The sequence below is a fragment of the Triticum urartu genome, chromosome 2A (genome assembly GCF_056163025.1).
Source record: "Triticum urartu cultivar PI428250 chromosome 2A, HENAU_Tu73, whole genome shotgun sequence".
NCBI classification, from domain to species: Eukaryota; Viridiplantae; Streptophyta; class Magnoliopsida; order Poales; family Poaceae; genus Triticum; species Triticum urartu.
Window position 1 is genome coordinate 564052497 of NC_141874.1, and position 18662 is coordinate 564071158.

Below are 18662 nucleotides of genomic sequence, written 5' to 3' on the forward strand. Positions count from 1 at the left end.
CCAAAAATTGCGCGAAATAATTTGGATTGGAGGGGCTAGTGATTTCCTCTTGGCAAGTTTTTGAAAGTGACCAAATGTTGGCGTGTTGAACGTTGGCGAGTCAGTTCTCGGCAGCCAGCCAAACATGCTCGAAATCACTACGATCACAGCATTGAAGTGACCGGTAATTCCCCTAGATCTGTCAAACGCTCACACCATCAGCGCGTGGGGACCCGCGAGAGGACCCTAGTCCACACGTCGCCATCGCGGGCAGAAAGAGGCAAAGAGTCCACATGTCATTAGTACCTGATGAACCGTGTCACCCAGGTAAACGGTCGGTGTTAACGCCTCCCGTCGGTCTCTCTCACGCCCCGCGCGTCCGGAGCCGTTGCCTTCGCCGTCCCCCTCCCCCTCCACGGCAACCGCAGCCGAAAAAGCTCCCACTAAACAAGAAACAGAGCACGAGGCTTCCACTTCCACGACGCAATCTCCATCCGTCCCTTCTTCCTCCTCCTGCACCCGCGCCCCACCCAAAAGGAAGCAAGAATCTGCGCCTGCACCGCAGTGCCTCCTTTCTCCCTCCTCCCCGCCTCCCCGGAGCCCGCCCAGCATCGGATCCTTCGCCCCCCGGGGCGGTTTCTGAATCCAGCCGAGCCAGCCCAGTCCCACCACCAATGGGCGCCGTGGCGGTTCCTTTCGCTGCTCATTTTCTGGTGTAACCACCCCGACCCCGGCCATCTATCTCCCTGCCCTGCGCTTTTGCGTCGGCAAGGCTCTCCTCCAACTCCAACCAGGCTTTCCGACGGCACGGGCTTGTCTGTCGCCGGAGGGAGGGCCCACTGCCCCTGTCGTCTTGCTGGCGCTGGCCCTTTAGTCCTTCCTAGGTTGTCCCTCCCTACATCGTCTTGGGGTGGTCCGAATCTTCAGTCAGGTCCGTCGGGGCTCGCCTGGTTCTTGATTTATTTTTTACTCCCTTCCTTTTCTGCCGAGATGTCGTTGTTGCTCTCCGGTTTGAATGAGAAATTCGTCGCCGGTTGCTGAAAACAGTGCAATTTCCTCTTACTCCTCCTCCCAGGAAGGTATTCCAGCCCTGCTTGTGTCTGGGGTTTCGCTCGTTGCTTCCCAACTGTCCCCAAGGTTTTGCCAAGTTTGGGTGACCAAGGATTCCTGGCGAGGAGGATTTTGGTTCCCCTGAAGCTCCTTGGTGCTCCGAATTTGGGGGGTTTTGGAGGAAAGCTGTAAGTCTTGGCCTCCTGCTCCTTGGTTAGTCCGACCAAGGCCGAAGAAGAACTTGCCAATGGAGCCGCCTAGCAGTAGCAGGCTCTGGGCGTCTCTCTGGACCTTCATCAAGTTCCTGCCCTACTTCTGCGGCCTCTTCATCCTTGGGCTCATTAAAGGTGACATCCTGGTCTCTCTACTCTCTTGCTCCTTTTGGTATGCAAGTCTGATCTGTCATCTACTCATGTGTGAGTAAAATGGAGTGGTCATATTTGGCTGTGCATTTCCTTGCCTTGTATGGTAGTCTCTTGATTTCTCTGCTGCTTGTGTACATGCCTGACAGGCATTACTCACTATGCTGTTCCAGCTTTTGTTATGATATGACCAAATTGCTTTCACCTGGCTTGAGTTATTAGCTTCCAAAAGTAGTTGTTGGTTTTAACTGATGGGCTGGTATCATTTCAGTTTACTCTGTTCATTATTGGATAACAGTGTCTATGTTTTAATTATCAAATAACCCTTTGTGGACAGATGATATGCACTTACGCACTTTCACCCATAAGACTACATAGGCTTCAACCTGAAAAATCTTGTAGTTTCTCACACACAAAAGTATGCTCAGAACTAGCATCAATTGGAGCCTGTCAGAAAATGTTCTCCTTGTCTCGTCTATAGAAGTATTTAATATTTATTGATTTCGTGGATTTTTTTTTGAGATTTTGTACAAACAAAACCATGAAGTTTGTTAGGTACATATGTGACCTTGTGAATTTATTGTGCCGTTTGAATGCTTTCGGTTGAATTATGTCGCGTGTTGTCTGTTGATGTGTGGATGCAAGCCATGGATTTGCAAATGAATGACAGACTTTCATGGGGACCAATGTATGTAAAAGCTGAAATTGCAGCCTGTGTTGTGCCCTTAAATACTTCTATTTGTGTTGTTAGTTCATTTTATTTGATTCTTCTACATGTTTAAACTATGTATCGTATCCCCTCATTTCATATTATTCCGTCTAACAGGTGTTCTGCTATGCCCATGGGCATGCCTTATTATGGCAATCGGAATATCTGCACTAATTCTTGGGTTATGGCCTATGCATCTGATTTGGACATACTACTGCATCATCAGGTAAAGTGTGTATCTTCTGCAGTTTCACCCTTAGCAAGCATATTAATACGCGTCTAAATACTCATATTATTTGTCCTCTTTTTGTCGAAGGCAGAACCAGAATGGTTGGACCTGTAGTAAAGCTTCTACTTCTTGTTGCTGCCACTGTGGTCATGATCTTATGGTTGATAGTTGGCATCCCGGGAAGCATTTTGGCTGGATTATTATATGGCTTTCTAGCACCGATAATGGCCACATTCGATGCAGTTGGAGAAGGCAAAGAAAATACATTTGTTCATTGCTTTGTGGTAAATCTTCTTTTCGTGAAACATGCCATTCCTTGTATTTATGCCGTTCCTGCTTTGTTAGAACATATTTTACATGTCTACCATCTCAAAACTGCAGGATGGAACATGGGGCACTATTACTGGGAGTTGTACAGTGGTCAGGGATTTGAAAGACATGCTTTTCCACTCCTATTTTTCAATTATGGATGACCTTCGTCTTCAGACACCTCCTTGTGGAAAGCCATATGAGATAAGGTTTGCTTCCTGTTTGTGTCTAGTACTAGCTTTTAACTTATATGACCTTCATCACATATGCAAATTAGCACCTTTTATGCTTGACTTCATAGCTGAGAGAAATGAGCCCTAGATGCAGTGCTCTGTATTTAGGCAGCACATCTCTTTTTGTTCTTCCTTGAAGAATTATGAATTATAAATATTGAGTACAAATATATATCCGCAGATTGCTTGATATTCCGGGGGCGTTGTTGTCTGCTGCTTGTGGACTCATACTGGATGTAATAATGTTCACACTAATTGCCATCTACAAGTGCCCTGTCATGCTCTTCAAAGGGTGGAAACGACTGATTCAGGATTTGATTGGGAGAGAAGGACCTTTTCTGGAGACAGCATGTGTGCCATTCGCAGGTCTTGCTATTCTTCTCTGGCCATTTGCGGTACTGGGGGCTGTTCTTGCATCCATCCTCTCTAGTATTCCTTTAGGCCTGTTTGGTGCAGTTGTAGCTTACCAGGTATGGCAATTTGTACTTAGCAAATTATCATATAGTGACAAATGCTAGGCGATATCCTTTTTCTTGTTGAAGTCATGGAGCCTTGCTCGTGTTGATTTCTCAGGAATCCTCTGTAGTCATGGGACTCTCTTATGCTGTCTCATCTGTGTCCATCTTTGATGAGTACACGAATGATGTACTTGACATGGCACCGGGATCTTGCTTTCCAAGGTATAACCGTAAACCATATTGCATGCCTTTGGATCAAATCATAAATAACTTGAGGTTTCTTGTACTGACGTTTGAACTCTCTAGGTTGAAATATCGGAAACAGAAAAATGAGGGTTCTTCACATGGTGGTCAACTATCTAAGCCAGGCTCATTCGACAAGGAGAACCAAGAAGGAAAGAAACCTCTAAACCGTGTTACATCATTTAAGAACAGCATGGATGAGTTCAATCCATTCAAGGTTATCTTTTCTTGCTAATACGTCAGTAGATCACAATGCTTCTGCGTATTGTGACCAGCTTCACTTTTTGTACGGTCCAATAGGAATAGCACATGTTGGTAATAGGTTATTCAATTTTGTAAATGTCATTATCTGCTGCTTTCTATTCCTTGATAATTGAACTTACAGAATCAGGACATATAACCGATCGTAGCTGTTATGCAGATGCTGGACCACTTATTTGCTGAATGCAAGCGGCAGGGAGAGGTTTTGGTGAATGAAGGAGTGATAACAATGAAAGACATCCAAGAAACGAAGTCAGGCAAAGTTGGCAGTGGGGTTCTTAACGTTGGTTTACCGGCATATGTAATCCTTAATGCACTCCTTCGATCTGCAAAATCTAACTCTAATGGCCTAATCTTGAGTAAGTTCACATAAAAACTTTCATGTTACACCACTACCAGAAGAGGGTGTTATGATTACCTTAGCCTGACCTGCTTTGGAACATATTCAGGTGATGGCACTGAGATTACATCTGATAATAGGCCTAAAAGCACTCTCTTTGACTGGTTCTTCGACCCTCTTATGATCATCAAGGAACAAATTAAAGCCGAGAATTTCACAGAAGAAGAGGAAGAATACCTCAAAATGCGAGTCCTGATGGTTGGTGAGCCCAGTAACCTCAAGGGCACTCTTCCTCATGTGCCATCACTGAATGAGCGGAAAAAAGCAGAAATCGACGCATTTGCTCGAAGGTACCGCCCTGCTCATTCTTTCATTCTGCTCAACACTATCACTGATATTTGCTAAACCGCCTGCTCCTGCTTTGTGTCGTCAAGATTGCAAGGAATCACTAAGTCGATATCGAGATATCCTACATCCAAGCGTCGTTTTGATGTTCTTGTGAAGTCTCTCTTGTCGGAGCTCGAGAGGACGATGGGTGGCAGCGCGCCTGCCAATGGATCCCAAGCGCTAAGGTTGAGAGGCGGCATTGCCCGGATGCTTAGCCAGAAATCCATTGGGAAGACTGCAAACATCATGGATGAAGATCCAGAAGCACAAGTAACAAGGAAGGCTCGCACCCCATGATAGCTTTGAGTCTTTGGTGATGTATTGTGTAGCTGACAAGCTAGTGAGAGACCAGCTCTGTAAAAATGTGTAAAAGAGAAACAGCTATGAGCTAGTATGAACGTTCTTAGGTGTAGCTTGAGTTGTTGCAAGTTTTGTTGTGTAATTTGCTGCTATTGGTTTTTGCAGACTACATTTATGAGAAATCTTGCAAGATCTCACTACTATGTTAGCATTTGAACTACCACGTGACATATGTGGTACACAATCCAAACTACTCAAAAGAAAAATGTTAGCATTTGAACTTGTCTCTAATATCATAAGGAGAAATTGGCATTAAACAAAGCTGGACTGCGAATTTCTTACCGGCTAATTTGTTCCACAAACTTCGTCAACTCATCCACAGGCAACAACAGGACACCAAAATAGACACGGCAAAAAGGACAAAATTGACGAATTTTGAGGACTGTCACGACCACAAACTCAATACAGCTGGAGATGTGAACTTCACTTTAACATGATATCCAGACATGTTCAGCAGCCAAATCCACAAATGCACAAAAAAAACTGGGAATTGCGTGAAACTCGCATTCATTTAAGCACCAGGTCCGTCCATTGATTCAGCCCCAAAGACTGTCTGGAGGCTGGCTATCAGGCACCTCGGTGTCCTCCAGCAGCTCGGTTGGTTTCAGCCTCGCCTTCTTGTAGCTACTGGAGCCTCGGAGGATGGAGTTGATGTCACTCCTCTGTGACCTGAACAAATGGGATCAAAGCAACTCAGGTCTCAGCAAGCTTCAACATTGTAGACCAGTAAAAGGCAAAAATCAGACTATGTTCGTCTAGTCAAGCAGTTCTATCCAAAACGTTACCGTGCATGCATCTATGCCCAGCGGGGATACAAGACGGCTACAACATAGCTACCATAGTATATTAATGTGCACCCTGCTCGCTCGTTCACATTTGCAGTGTGCTACTAGTTCGTCCAGTCAAGCAGTTCTATCCAAACTAGTTTTTTTTAATGTACAGATTCAAGAACTTACAACGATGCAATGCCTTCATCATCAGGTACGTCGCTTCCCTCCCAGGCCGTGGATGAAATACCTGTTGAATGCACATCAGTTAGCCAACTTCCACAGGCAGACCAGTGTATCATCAGATGCAAAGTCAGAAAACAGTTTGTGAGCAAGCAACACTGAGTAACAAACACAGGACAAACCGTGGATTATGGATGTCTATGAACAGAATACTAAAATAAGTACCAGTCTATTGTGTGCCATTCTGGAGATACACTGAATACTGAAAAGGGGAATTTATCAAAGCAAAGCAAGAATTTTGGAATGAGTTCCACCATGGCAGAGGAACACATAAAAGATAAGCAGTTATATTCAGTAAGTAAATAAATGCATAACAAGTGCAAATACAATCCAGCATAAAGTTGGCCAGCTAGTACCTATTCCATGTTACATGTTCCTACCTGAGTCAGCAGATGTGGATGAATCATCTGATGAGTTTTCCTTGCCAGCCTTTTCACCCATGGTGTTCAATAGTTCATCAGAGTCTTCACTTATGGTGTCACTGAAAATTGCGCCAGCGCCTCTCTTACTAGTATCCTTCTTGGATTTGTCATTGAGCTGTTCAAATTTTTTTCTTGGAACTTTCCGAACTGCTACTCTAAATCGGTTAACAGCTGGTGTGCCATAAGTGCTTTCATTTGATGCTTGTGGGCTCATGGGACTGCTCTGAACAACATTGCTTACAACCTTAGGATTTGCATTTGCCCTCCCATCAATAGACCCGTCATGTTTTCTGTTCTTACCATGATGCTTTGTCTGAGAAGTAGAGTTCATTTGTTCTTTGCCCATGCAAGCATGGTGCTTCTCAATGGGCAAATCAGTCTGATTGTCAGCACCAACCTTGCTTTGGCAGGGCTTCTTTTCAAGAGTGCTATCACGTGTGGCATCTTCTTTTTCCTGTTGCAGCATACTATTATTCTGAATAACTTTATCCCTCTTCTCTTTTGTATTGCCCTGATCCATTCTTCCTTTCTGCGGTGCAGAAGTATCAGTATCTTGATTACGACCATCAGGATTTTGAGACTCGGGTTTGACCAAATCCTGTTTTCTTTTGCTCTTCTTTTTCTCCTTGGTTTTCCTCACATTACCATCTTCTCTGTTAATGTTTTCTGCTTCGGTCTCCTGTTGCGGCATACTATTATTCTTGGTGATTTTATCACTGTTCTCTTTTGCATTGCTCTGTTCTATTCCTCCCTTCTGCACAACAGAATGCAGCAAATTTTGTGAACAATTATCAGTGTCTTCATTATTACCAATGGGGTTTTCAGACTCGGGTTTGACCAAATCCTGCTTTCTTTTACTCTTCTTTTTCTCCTTCGCCTTTTCCACATTACCATCTTCTCTGTTTGTGTTTTCTGCTGAAACAGATGGCACACCCACATTGCCAGTATCAAAATGATCAGCTACACTAGTTTTATCTGTATGAAGATGGGATTCTGGCAGATCATTTGGTTCGATAATACCAGCACGTTGAGACTGCATATCTGGTTTTCTTTTGCTTTTCTTTTTGCCCTTAACTTCCCTTATAGTAGTTTCATCATTGTTTTCTGCAGAAACAGATGGGCCATTCATCACACTGGGGCTAAAATGGTCCAAGAATTTAATTTTGCCACTTTCAGAACAAATCGCTGCGGAATCATTTGGTTCAACAGCACCAGCAGAACCTTTAGGAATAGCTGCTCCCTCCTGAGCCCTGGAGTTCATCAAATCTGCAACAGAACCTTGTTCCAAAGCAGTATCCTGACTCTGAAGTTCAGTCTTGGAAGATTTCTTCCTTCCCTTTCGAGCATTAGGCTTATCATGCGTGATAGTTGTGCCATCTTTATGAACTACTGATGATTCTGTTGGAGCTCCTACTATATTTTTGTCATTATGAGTTCCACCATCAGTTACATATTTTTCCTGGTCATCCTTTATGAACTGATTATCTTGTCCATGTGTAGGATGATTTATTTCCTGTATTGTAGGAGTCTGAGTCTTCAAAGACTTTTTGCTTTTCTGCCGTAATACTTGACCAGTACTTGCAGGAGCGTCAATGGAAGAACCTTCCAGAAGCAATTCCTCTTTGGTGTCATTTCCTCCTTCCAAGTCCTCTGTGGGAACCTGTCTGACTTGCACACCCAAAGACTGAATATCTTTACTGCTATCAGTAGAAACATGCTTCAATGAAGTCTTCTTTCTCTGACGCTTACTGGATTTGGTTCTGCCATCAGCTGGCACTGCTGTATTCTCACTCAAAACATCATTAAGATCATCAGACTGATTATCTGCTGGATATTTCAGAGGTAAGGCTGCACTAACAACACCTTCAGTATGTTCCTTTACTGGATCTCCACTTAAGTTGTCTGTGCATCCTAAATCTGCCAATACCTCATTAATCACATTGGTTGCTGCTACATCCGCGGTTCCATCAAGCTTCCTGCAATCACTACCCGTTGCTTCTCCTATAGTGCCTTGTGTTGTTTGCTCTGCATTTAGGGGATCGTCACTTGTATGTTGTGTCGAGCTTCCACCTGTAGTGGGTCCAGATGATTTTGTCAAAGGATCATCCTTTGAAGACTCCAAGCGGAGTTTTCTCTTCTTTTTACGCTTCCCATCACCAGTTGGATTTTCTGTTACGGTAGAATCCCCTTGATTCACCTTGCTTGGTTCATTTACAGTCTCCACCTGAGCATTTGCAATGGATCCAGATGGTTTTGTCACACCTTGAGTAGTAGGACCATCCTTTGAAGACTCCGAGTGGCGCCTTTTCTTCTTCTTCAGCTTTCCATCACCATCTGAATTTTCTATGACATTACAATCCCCTCGCTGCACATTACTTGTGATGTGCCACTTATAAGGGTCATTTAAGATGTCCCCCTGAGTAGACACTATATCTGATTTGGCTGCTTTCTCGCTATACCCAGACTGGTCTTTTGCTTCAGCAGTACCCATGGAAGATAGGCCAACAGAACTAACCTTATTTGATTCCTGGCAATTCTTCTCATGAGAAATATTACCGGCTGTATCTGCCATATCCAAGACATTCTCGCTTTTACTTCCTTTCTCCATGTTGCTTACCTCAACTGCTCTTTCATCATGATATTCATCATTGATTCCTTCTGCAATTGTTTCTTCACCAGCTACAACTTTGCAAGTGGAATTACTGGTCTCTCCAACTGCCGGATTTCCATATCCTTCATGTACAATACCGATGTTACTTTTGTCAGCAACTAGATCAGTAGTTGCCTGAGCATCAGTACCCAACTGGTTTCCACTATTGAGTTGTGATGATGGAAGATGCATGTCAAATAGTCTGGCCATTGCTTTGTCTCTGCTAGTCATTTCAACATTATCTACACCATCACCTTGTTGCCCTTGGTTTTCATGAAGCAGGCCTCCATCTAACGCTTTTGGTACCTCCACTGTTCCAGCTGATGGTTTTGTTATTTCCTGGGCATCTTTGGGAGCGACTGACTGATGTTTTTTCCTTTTCTTATTCTTTCCAGCAATGATTGGATTTTCAGGCTGGATTGAATCCTCTTGTGCATTTCCATGTGATTCTTGCTGAAAAGAATTGCTTGGAATTACCCCAAGAGAATTAGTGTTTGTTTCCAACAAAGGCTTATCCAAGCTATTCACATCCCTGGTTTTGTAATCATTAGTTTCTCTAACACGATCTACAGCTGACGTGTTAACAGAATCAGTCCTTCTAGCCCTTTTGCGCTCCTTTTCCTGAGAGGGATCATCCAGTGCATGAAGCTCTCCCACCGTTCCCTCCCTTGTCCCCACTTGCTTGTCGCCAGAAACAACACCAAGATCATGGTCTTTGACACTATGCAGAAGGTTTTCCTTTCTTGCAAGTAACTCCTCTCCAACCAGGGCCACATTGCTTTGATTTGAAAATCTACTGACATTTGCCACAGAATTTGTTTGTACATCAGTAGCCAGGCTTACTGCTGCATCCTTCTTTGTTTCCGCATTGGGATGTGACGAGGATGACAGCTGCACATCATTTGGCACTGCATCATGTGCATGAACATTAAGCAATGCTGCAGCCTCCTCACTACCTACAAAAGCACATGAACTATTACATTTTAAAATAACTCAGCATAAACTATATGAAGGGAAATCAACAATATTAGCAGGTTCAACCTCATCCCTCAACAGATGATACAACTACGGACAGCATAAATTTTAACAACTTACATGCATACTGAAAAGAGGTTAATCATATGCATGAGAAAGAACATATTGACTCGAGCATGTCAAAGAAATCCACAGCCTCCACTGAGTGAGAAGGAGCTGTAGATTGACCATACACGGGAGATTTGACACAAAGGTTCGCTTCAGAAACACAAAAACTTGAATGATCAATTCAACTGAATAGCTAACCTCATATCCAGAATAAGACATTAACCAACAATAAGCAAACTACAACACAGTAGCAATGCTAACTTGACTCAACAATTAATACAATTCAAATGCCACAGTGGATGCTAACTCAATACCTTCCAGCATTTGAGGATTTACACCGCCTGATATTGTTGCAGGCAACTCCATAAGACATTTGTCCATATCAACTCCAAGACAACCTCTACTTGATCTCCCTCTATCCTCGTCTCTGCAGTAGTGTGAGTCCGTCGCAACTGCTACCATCTTGACATGCAGAAAGCACCCAGCTTTGACTTTGGAAAATGCACTCCTCAATGCCATCGAATCAGAGAGGTGGTACATTGCACCCTTGCGTAGCACCTGTCGGATATACTAACACATTTAGAAACTTGCGCTACCCTTTGAAGGGTCTCCAGATTGCACATGCTAACTGTATGGAGTTTCGGAAGAACATGCCATTCAGTCCAGGACAACAAAGGGAGAAATGAGTTGCCCTGACTATCAGAATCAAGATATACATCTTTCAAAAATCACAATTCATGTATATATTCAATGAACTTCGTCAATTTTGGTAGCCATCTATTGCATTTTTTATCAAAGAAACCAGAATTGTTAGTTAGCTCAATCTCCATTAGGCGTTTGACGAACCATACACACTGATTCGGAGGCAGGGTTTATTGAGGTTTGGGGGTTTGGAGGCACTATGCTCCCAGCTGATCAGACGCCAATCAAGTAAAACGTACCCAGACTAAAGCATCTGATCACCTAACAAAACACTGGAAAACCTACACCGAACCGTCCATGCACGAGACAAAGTACATGTCAAAATACACGAAATATAAGCGACCATGAGGAGCTTACTACCCTACATCCAGAAAAAAAAATCATGTAAAAACATGAAAAGGATCGAAGCCGTAAACTAGAACCTGAAAGGACTTGACGGCGACGGGGCCGAGGTCGGGGAAGGCGGCGGCGTGCTCCACGGCCACTTGCGCTGCGGGGAGACAAACAAGCGAATCAGATAAGGTTCTCTCGGTCTGGGTTTGAAAGGGGGAGAGGGGGCGACGAGAGGCGTACACTTGAGGCGGCGGATGGTGGAGTCCGCGGCGACGTTCAGGGCGAGGTTCGTGCCGAGGTCGGTGTCAAGGAACAGGGACAGGTGGGCGCCTCCGTCAGCGGAGCGCGCCTGCGGCGGCGGCGGTGACGGCGACGACCGCGGGCCGGCCATTGCTGGGGTGCGGCCGCCGCCAGCAAGAGAGGGGAGGAGAGGGGTTTGGCAGAGAGAGACGAGAGGTGGCGTATTTTGAGGGTGCGCTTTAGGTTATAGGCCAACCATTTCGAAATTACTGGAGATTTTTTTAGGAAGGGCGCGCATGGTCAAAATAAAGAGGCGGAAAATTTCTTTTCTTTAAGAATAAAGAGGCTTAAACAAATCCTCCCCTCCCTAGGGTTTCGTTGTCCTCTGGCCGCGGCGCCGTCAAGAGTCTACTCCTACCTTTGCCGCCGGTCATCCCCACCCGATTCCCGCACCTCTCCCTGGATCTGATCCCTGGGAAGCCTGCATGGGATTGTGCGGTGGGTCTCGAGCTTCGAAGCCTCGCCCGTCTAGGGCTAGGGTTTTAGCGATCGCGTTCACCATGGCGACACAGGAGGAACCAAACAGATCCCGTCGGGGCAAGGAACCTGTGGAAGAACTCTTGAGTCGATTGGAGCTCCAGGAAGAGGAGGAGGAGCAGTTTGTATGGGAAGAAGAATTCAAGGAGGAGAAAATCGAAGCCAAGTGGCTTGCGATCGCGAAGGTACACACAGATAAGGGGTTCAGCCCTTCTGCTCTTTATGCTGATATGAGATCGGCGTGGAATCCAGCCAGGGAGGTCCGCTGGCGCAGGATTGATGACAATCTGTTTACGGTACAGTTCGGATGCTTAGGGGACTGGAACATGGCGATTCACAAGGGGCCATGGCTATTTAGGAACCAAGGTGTTCTAATAGAGGAATATGACGGATTCACGAAACCGGAATCGGTAGTGCTGGATAAGTTGGTGGTATGGGCAAGGATACTTAAACTGCCGGATAACTATTTTTTCCAGCAACAATCAAAGGCATGTGTCGCAGGATGGGCAAAGTATTGGAGGTTCAAACAACCCTACCTGCTGGTTTTGTAGGGGAGTTTGTGAGGGTCAGAGTTGAGCTTATTGTCTCTAAAAAACTTATCAGATTTGTTTCAATCACAAAGAACGAACAAACAGACTTCTACCAAGTCCAATATGAGAAGTTACCTGACTTCTGTGGCAAGTGTGGTCTAATGGGACATTGGTATGAGGAATGTGGCACTAGAGAACATGATGTAACTAAGCTGGAGTGGGGTGATTTCCTATTGGTTGAAGGCGGCAGAGGCAGATGTAGAGGTCGTGGCGCGGGGAGGAACTCTGGACGCGGAAGAGGTGAGAAAGTGAGGGAGGAGCCACCCTTTGGCCCTGGTCGTGGCCGAGGGTCTGCTCCTTTTACACCTATTGGGAGGGGAACAATGCAAAGCTAGCGCCATAATGCGTTGTACAATCTGGTGGACATTGATATGGAAGCAGGCCAAGGGTCAGGAAAAGAGATGGAGAACCAGGACATGCGTCAGGTTAACGTCTTGGGAAAGAGGACGGCAGTGGATACACAACAGGTAGTACCAGGGGGTGCGAACACGTTGGCGTTGGTTCCCGGTACTGCCAAGACATCAACTGTAGCAGCGATGGTGGATCAATTTGAAAGAAGAGACACTACCAGGGATCACTTTGGAAGTGGCAGGAACACCTCAGAAAAATGCCAATAGAAAGAAGTACAAAGGAGTTGATGGTGAAGCAATTGACAGTTCAGAAGGCCAGCAAACCAATGAGATATCGGCATCCTCCCGTGAGGGGGATGACCGGACGCAATGAAAATACTGTCGTGGAACTGCCGGGGCCTTGGGAACGCCCCGGCAGTGCGTGCTCTGCTGGACGTCCAGCGGAGATGTGCCCCCGAGGTGGTGTTCTTGTCGGAGACCCACCTTGACAGCTATCCGGCAGAATGTTTAAGGAGAAGAATGAAGATGGACCAGAAACTAGTGTGCATGAGTAATGGTAGAAGTGGTGGTTTAATTCTCTTTTAGAATAATCATATCAATGTCCGTAGACTTGCCCTAGATGCTATGTTCATTGATGTAACAATTGAGGACAGTAATAATAATCCGGTTTGGCGCTTGAATGGGATGTACGGTGAGTTTAGATGGGCGAATAAACACCTCACCTGGTCTCGCATGCGGCAACTTCATCAGAGTCAGAACTTGCCGTGGCTCTTGATTGGTGACCTGAATGAAATCCAGTTTCTGCATGAGAAGGAAGGAGGCAATCCGCGCCCAGCACAATATATGCAGGCTTTCCAAGAAGCAATTAACGATTGTGAGTTACACGATATGGGTTTCCTTGGAGACCCGTTTACATGGCGACGTGGGAGGATAAGAGAGAGATTGGATATAGGCCTGGTGAATGATGCATGGGCGAGTTTGTTCACCCATGCGGCACTGCAGAATTTGGAATTTAATCACTCTGACCACGGACCTCTTCTGGTGGATACAGAGTTCTATAGACACCCAAATGATGGATGTAACAATGTACAAGTAAAAAGATTTGAGGCGCGCTGGCTGAGGGAGAAGAGCTTTGAGGAGATAGTGACGGCGGCATGGAATGACGCTGTAGCAGACCCAACTGTGACTACTATTTATGATAAGCTGAACAAGATGCATAACCAATTCCACGACTGGGATCAGAGAGTTCTTAAGAAACCGAAAAAACGCATGCGGAAGGCTCAACGAGAACTTGAGAGGGTTATGGCTGGGCCCATGGATGACGAGAATGAAGAGAGGAGAAAAGAACTATCAGAACTAATCGAGTATCTGCTGGAATTGGAAGAGATACAAGCGAGGCAACAGTCTAGAGCGACCTGGCTAAAGGTCGGTGAGGGAGTCCTGGATTAGGGGGTGTTCGGATAGCCGAACTATACCTTCAGCCGGATTCCTGGACTATGAAGATACAAGATTGAAGACTCCGTCCCGTGTCCGGAAGGGACTTTTCTTGGCGTGGAAGGCAAGCTTGGCGATACGGATATTCAGACCTCCTACCATTGTAACCGACTCTATGTAACCCTAACCCTATCCGGTGTCTATATAAACCGGAGGGTTTTAGTCCGTAGGACAACATACACATCAACAATCATACCATAGGCTAGCTTCTAGGGTTTAGCCTCTCTGATCTCGTGGTAGATCTACTCTTGTACTACCCATATCATCAATATTAATCAAGCAGGACGTAGGGTTTTACCTCCATCGAGAGGGCCCGAACCTGGGTAAAACTTCGTGTCCCTTGCCTCCTGTTACCATCCGGCCTAGACGCACAGTTCGGGACCCCCCTACCCGAGATCCGCCGGTTTTGACACCGACATTGGTGCTTTCATTGAGAGTTCCTCTGTGTCGTCGCCGTCAGGCTCGATGGCTCCTACGATCATCGATAGCGATGCAGTCCAGGGTGAGACCTTCCTCCCCGGACAGATCCTCGTCTTCGGCGGCTTCGCACTGCGGGCCAATTCACTTGGCCACCTGGAGCAGATCGAAATCTACGCCCCTGGCCGTCAGGTCAGATTTGGAAGTTTAAACTACACGGCTGACATCCGCGGGGACTTGATCCTCGACGGATTCGAGCCACTGCCGAGCGCGCCGCACTGTCCCGACGAGCATGATCTAGCTCTGCCGCCGAACAGTGCCCTGGAGGCCGCACCCGCATCGGCTCCGATTCTTAATTCGGAGCTAACTGCGTCGATCGAGGATGGGCGGTTGGACGCCGCCTTGGGGGCTGCGATCCCAACGGCGATTGAGCCGAACACCAGCCCTGCACTCCGCGAGACTCATGACTCCAAGGAGCCGAACCCCTTTCCGGACTCCGAACCCTCCGCGCCCCGGCCGATCGAATCCGATTCGACGCCGATCATGGAATTTACTGCCGCGGACATCTTTCAGCACTCGCCTTTTGGCGATATTCTTAAGTCACTAAAGTCTCTCTCTTTATCAGGAGAGCCCTGGCCGAATTGCGGCCAGCAAGGTGGGGATTCGGACGATGGAGAAATTCAAAGCCCACCCACCACCCACTTTGTAGCCACTGTCGACGATTTAACCGACATGCCCGACTTCGGCTCAGAAGACATCGACGGTACGGACGCCGATGAAGGAGACGGTGAAGAACTAGCGCCTATTGGGCCCTGGAATACCACCTCGTCATATGACGTATACATGATGGACGCACCAAAAGATGACGACGAGGAGCGGAAGGACGCACCGAAGGCTTGTTCCCTCGAAAAGCAGTCAAAGTGGCGACGCAAGCGCCGCCCCAAATCCTGCCTCGACAGAAATTGCGATCACACAGACCCAACACTGGAGCAGGGCGAACCGCTACTGGACAACGGCAATCCGGATAATCAAACCGAACAAACAAATCCTATCAAGGATAATGGTCCGGACGACATAACGCCGGACAGACACCCGGAGCAGCAGACTGCCCGTAAAAGGCTTGTTGCCACTGCGAGGAGTCTGAAAAACAGAAGCAAAGGCTCAAGGCTGCGCAAGACATACTCCACATTAGATGGAGCAAAATACTCAACACAGCAGCGAGGTACGGCGACAATCGCCCCTCCAAGAGCTACCCAAAGCGGAAGCTGCTACCCGAATTCGATGAGGAGGCCGCAGACCCCCCACAACCAAATATCAAAGCAGCCACCTGGTCGGATAGACGACCCCTCTACCAACACAGAGCGGCATACAACGCCGCTCACAATACAACACGCGACCCAGGCGAGGATTCGTACCCAAAGGACGGCGCAACAAGATCCATCTATAGACCACACAAGCGCCCCCTAGCATACAATGCAACACAACAAGTATCCGAACAACGCGGCACACCCAGCTACAGGGGGGCCGCACACCCCCTGTGTTTCACCAATGAGGTGCTGGACCATGAATTTCCAGAGGGATTCAAACCCGTAAACATAGAGGCATACGACGGAACAACAGACCCTGGGGTTTGGATTGAGGACTATATCCTTCATATCCATATGGCTCGAGGAGATGATCTCCACACAATCAAATACTTACCCCTCAAGCTCAAAGGGCCAGCTCGTCACTGGCTCAAAGGCCTCCCCGAAAGCTCCATTGGAAGTTGGGAAGAGCTCGAAGACGCCTTTCGGGCAAATTTTCAAGGGACTTATGTCCGACCTCCGGATGCGGATGATCTGAGCCATATAACTCAGCAGCCCGGAGAGTCAGCCCGATAGCTTTGGAATAGGTTTCTTACTAAAAAGAACCAGATTGTTGATTGTCCGGATGCCGAAGCCTTAGAGGCTTTCAAGCATAGCGTCCGTGACGAATGGCTCGCCAGACACCTCGGCCAAAATAAGCCGAGAACGATGGCCGCATTAACAAACCTCATGACCCGCTTTTGCACAGGTGAGGACAGCTGGCTAGCCAGATGCAGCACCAGTGACCCCAGTACATCGGAAGTTAGAGATGGAAACGGGAAATCACGGCGCAACAGCAATAACAAATGCCGGAATAAAGAAGACAGCACGAAGGGCACGGCAGTAAACGCCGGATTCAAAAGCTCTCGGCCAGGTCAAAAGCCGCCCACTAAAGGCACCAGGGATGAACTGTCCAGCCTCAACAAAATTCTGGACCAAGTATGTCAGATCCACAGTACCCCGGGTAAACCTGCTAATCATACCCACAGAGAATGTTGGGTCTTCAAGCAGTCCGGCAAGCTCAACGCCGTACACAAAGGGGAGGACACACCAAGTGAAGACGAGGACGAGCCCTCCAAGTACTACACATGATCAAGGGAAAAACAATGCGGCACCCCCAGGAAAATATACCCAAGTGCCTGTCACCTCGAAGTCCTGCCAATGGTCGTCTCAACCGATCACTTTCGACCATCGTGATTACTCAGCAAGTATCCGACACGCAGGATGGGCTGCCTTGGTATTAGACCCAGTAATTGGCGGATATCACTTCACACGAGTCTTGATGGACGGCGGTAGCAGCCTAAACCTAATATACCAGGATACAATCCGCAGGATGGGGTTAGACCCAACACAAATTCGCCATAGCAATACTACCTTTAAAGGGGTAACGCCAGGCCCAGGGGCTCGTTGTACGGGCTCCCTCCTACTACAAGTTATATTCGGCTCCCCCGATAACTTCCGTCGCGAACATTTAACTTTCCACATCGCTCCATTTCAAAGTGGCTATCAAGCACTGCTAGGACGCGAAGCTTTCACTCGCTTTAATGCAATACCACACTACGCCTCCCTCACACTCAAGATGCCCGGTCCACGTGGCATCATTACAGTGCACGGAGATATCAAGCGATCTCTGCGCGCCGAAGAGAGTGAGGCTGCCTTGGCAGCCGAACATTAAAGACGTCCGGACCAGCGATCAAGTTCGGCGCTGCTATTTACACCGAATAAGTGATCACACCCCTATTCGTCAATACAAGGGGCTCAACGCACTCAGACAAGTGGCAAATTCTTATCATCTTCAATTATACATGGTTTCTTTAGAAACTATCTTTTTGCACGACAACTCTTTCACTTAACTTCCTCTCTTTTATAGACGATCATCGTGCTACACTCGTCCAGGATACGGCACAACGGAGACACAGGCGCAGACGTGTAGCAGGGACCCGCTCAAAGGATTCTTTTTAGATTAAGACCCTACGTAAACCTTTTTTACTGTCTCTTGTTGATACATATCCACCGTTGTGAAGGATGCTGACATCTTGGCATGTGGCCACGCCAGAACAATGCACGTACCTGGACACAAGGGGCTTCTTACAAAGGCCATTATTCAGGCCCGGTTTATACCACAAAGACCGAATACCTTAGGGAGTGTTCGGCGTCGCGAGTTTGGCCCTATATGCATCAACTCCGAATCATTGTCTTTGGTCAAATGTTGGGTTTGCCCGGCTCCTGTGTTTTGGTGCCTTACGTTCCGCTTTACCGGCTAAGGTAGCACCAGGAGAACTACTGCGATTGTGCCCTGGTTCATCCGGATGAGCACCTCAGTAGAGAAAGCTGAAAACTGACTGTCATGATATAGCGTGAGACAGGTCAACCACTCGATGACCTATGGGAATGCTAGAATTCCTCCGCCTTAACGAAGGGCCGTTTTCCGGCCAGGCATATACGCACCCCGAGATCGGGAGAGTGCGGGGCCACCAGGGGCTATCTAGTAGCCCCACTATCAAACTCCTATGGCTAAGTGAAAGTGTTAAAGCATTATAGTCCGGTTGCCTCGCTCGCTCCGCTATCACC

The 18662-nt window shown here is 47.0% G+C and overlaps 2 protein-coding genes and 1 pseudogene across 2 annotated transcripts; 2 read left to right on the top strand and 1 right to left on the bottom strand.

Annotated features, from left to right (window-relative positions):
* The first annotated feature begins 350 nt into the window (after positions 1-350).
* On the top strand, positions 351-5057 carry LOC125527541 (putative membrane protein At3g27390). Its single transcript, XM_048692052.2, has 11 exons — positions 351-910; positions 1055-1376; positions 2218-2326; positions 2421-2613; positions 2711-2847; positions 3053-3341; positions 3445-3551; positions 3636-3789; positions 3994-4192; positions 4283-4523; positions 4608-5057. Exons 2-11 carry the CDS (start codon positions 1277-1279, stop codon positions 4855-4857), a joined length of 1779 nt encoding a protein of 592 aa, XP_048548009.1. The 5' UTR covers positions 351-910; positions 1055-1276; the 3' UTR covers positions 4858-5057.
* Positions 5058-5264: 207 nt separating this feature from the next.
* Positions 5265-11586, bottom strand: LOC125527540 (uncharacterized). The gene is made up of 6 exons (XM_048692051.2): positions 11361-11586; positions 11210-11277; positions 10400-10643; positions 6311-9958; positions 5877-5937; positions 5265-5589 (listed from the first exon to the last, which is right to left on the bottom strand). Exons 1-6 carry the CDS (start codon positions 11509-11511, stop codon positions 5457-5459), a joined length of 4305 nt encoding a protein of 1434 aa, XP_048548008.2. The 5' UTR covers positions 11512-11586; the 3' UTR covers positions 5265-5456.
* A 1620-nt stretch (positions 11587-13206) lies between these two features.
* Positions 13207-14286, top strand: LOC147985920 (uncharacterized; annotated as a pseudogene).
* Positions 14287-18662: the final 4376 nt, after the last annotated feature.

Coding starts and splice junctions, on each gene's coding strand:
- LOC125527541 (XM_048692052.2), top strand. CDS start 1,277: ATGGAGCCGCCTAGCAGTAGCAGGCTCTGGGCGTCTCTCTGGACCTTC. Junction 2,614..2,710: donor CATTTGTTCATTGCTTTGTG/GTAAATCTTCTT, acceptor TCAAAACTGCAG/GATGGAACATGGGGCACTAT. Junction 3,342..3,444: donor GTGCAGTTGTAGCTTACCAG/GTATGGCAATTT, acceptor TTGATTTCTCAG/GAATCCTCTGTAGTCATGGG.
- LOC125527540 (XM_048692051.2), bottom strand. CDS start 11,511: ATGGCCGGCCCGCGGTCGTCGCCGTCACCGCCGCCGCCGCAGGCGCGC. Junction 11,278..11,360: donor CACCATCCGCCGCCTCAAGT/GTACGCCTCTCG, acceptor GTCTCCCCGCAG/CGCAAGTGGCCGTGGAGCAC. Junction 9,959..10,399: donor AAATCCTCAAATGCTGGAAG/GTATTGAGTTAG, acceptor GTGCTTTTGTAG/GTAGTGAGGAGGCTGCAGCA.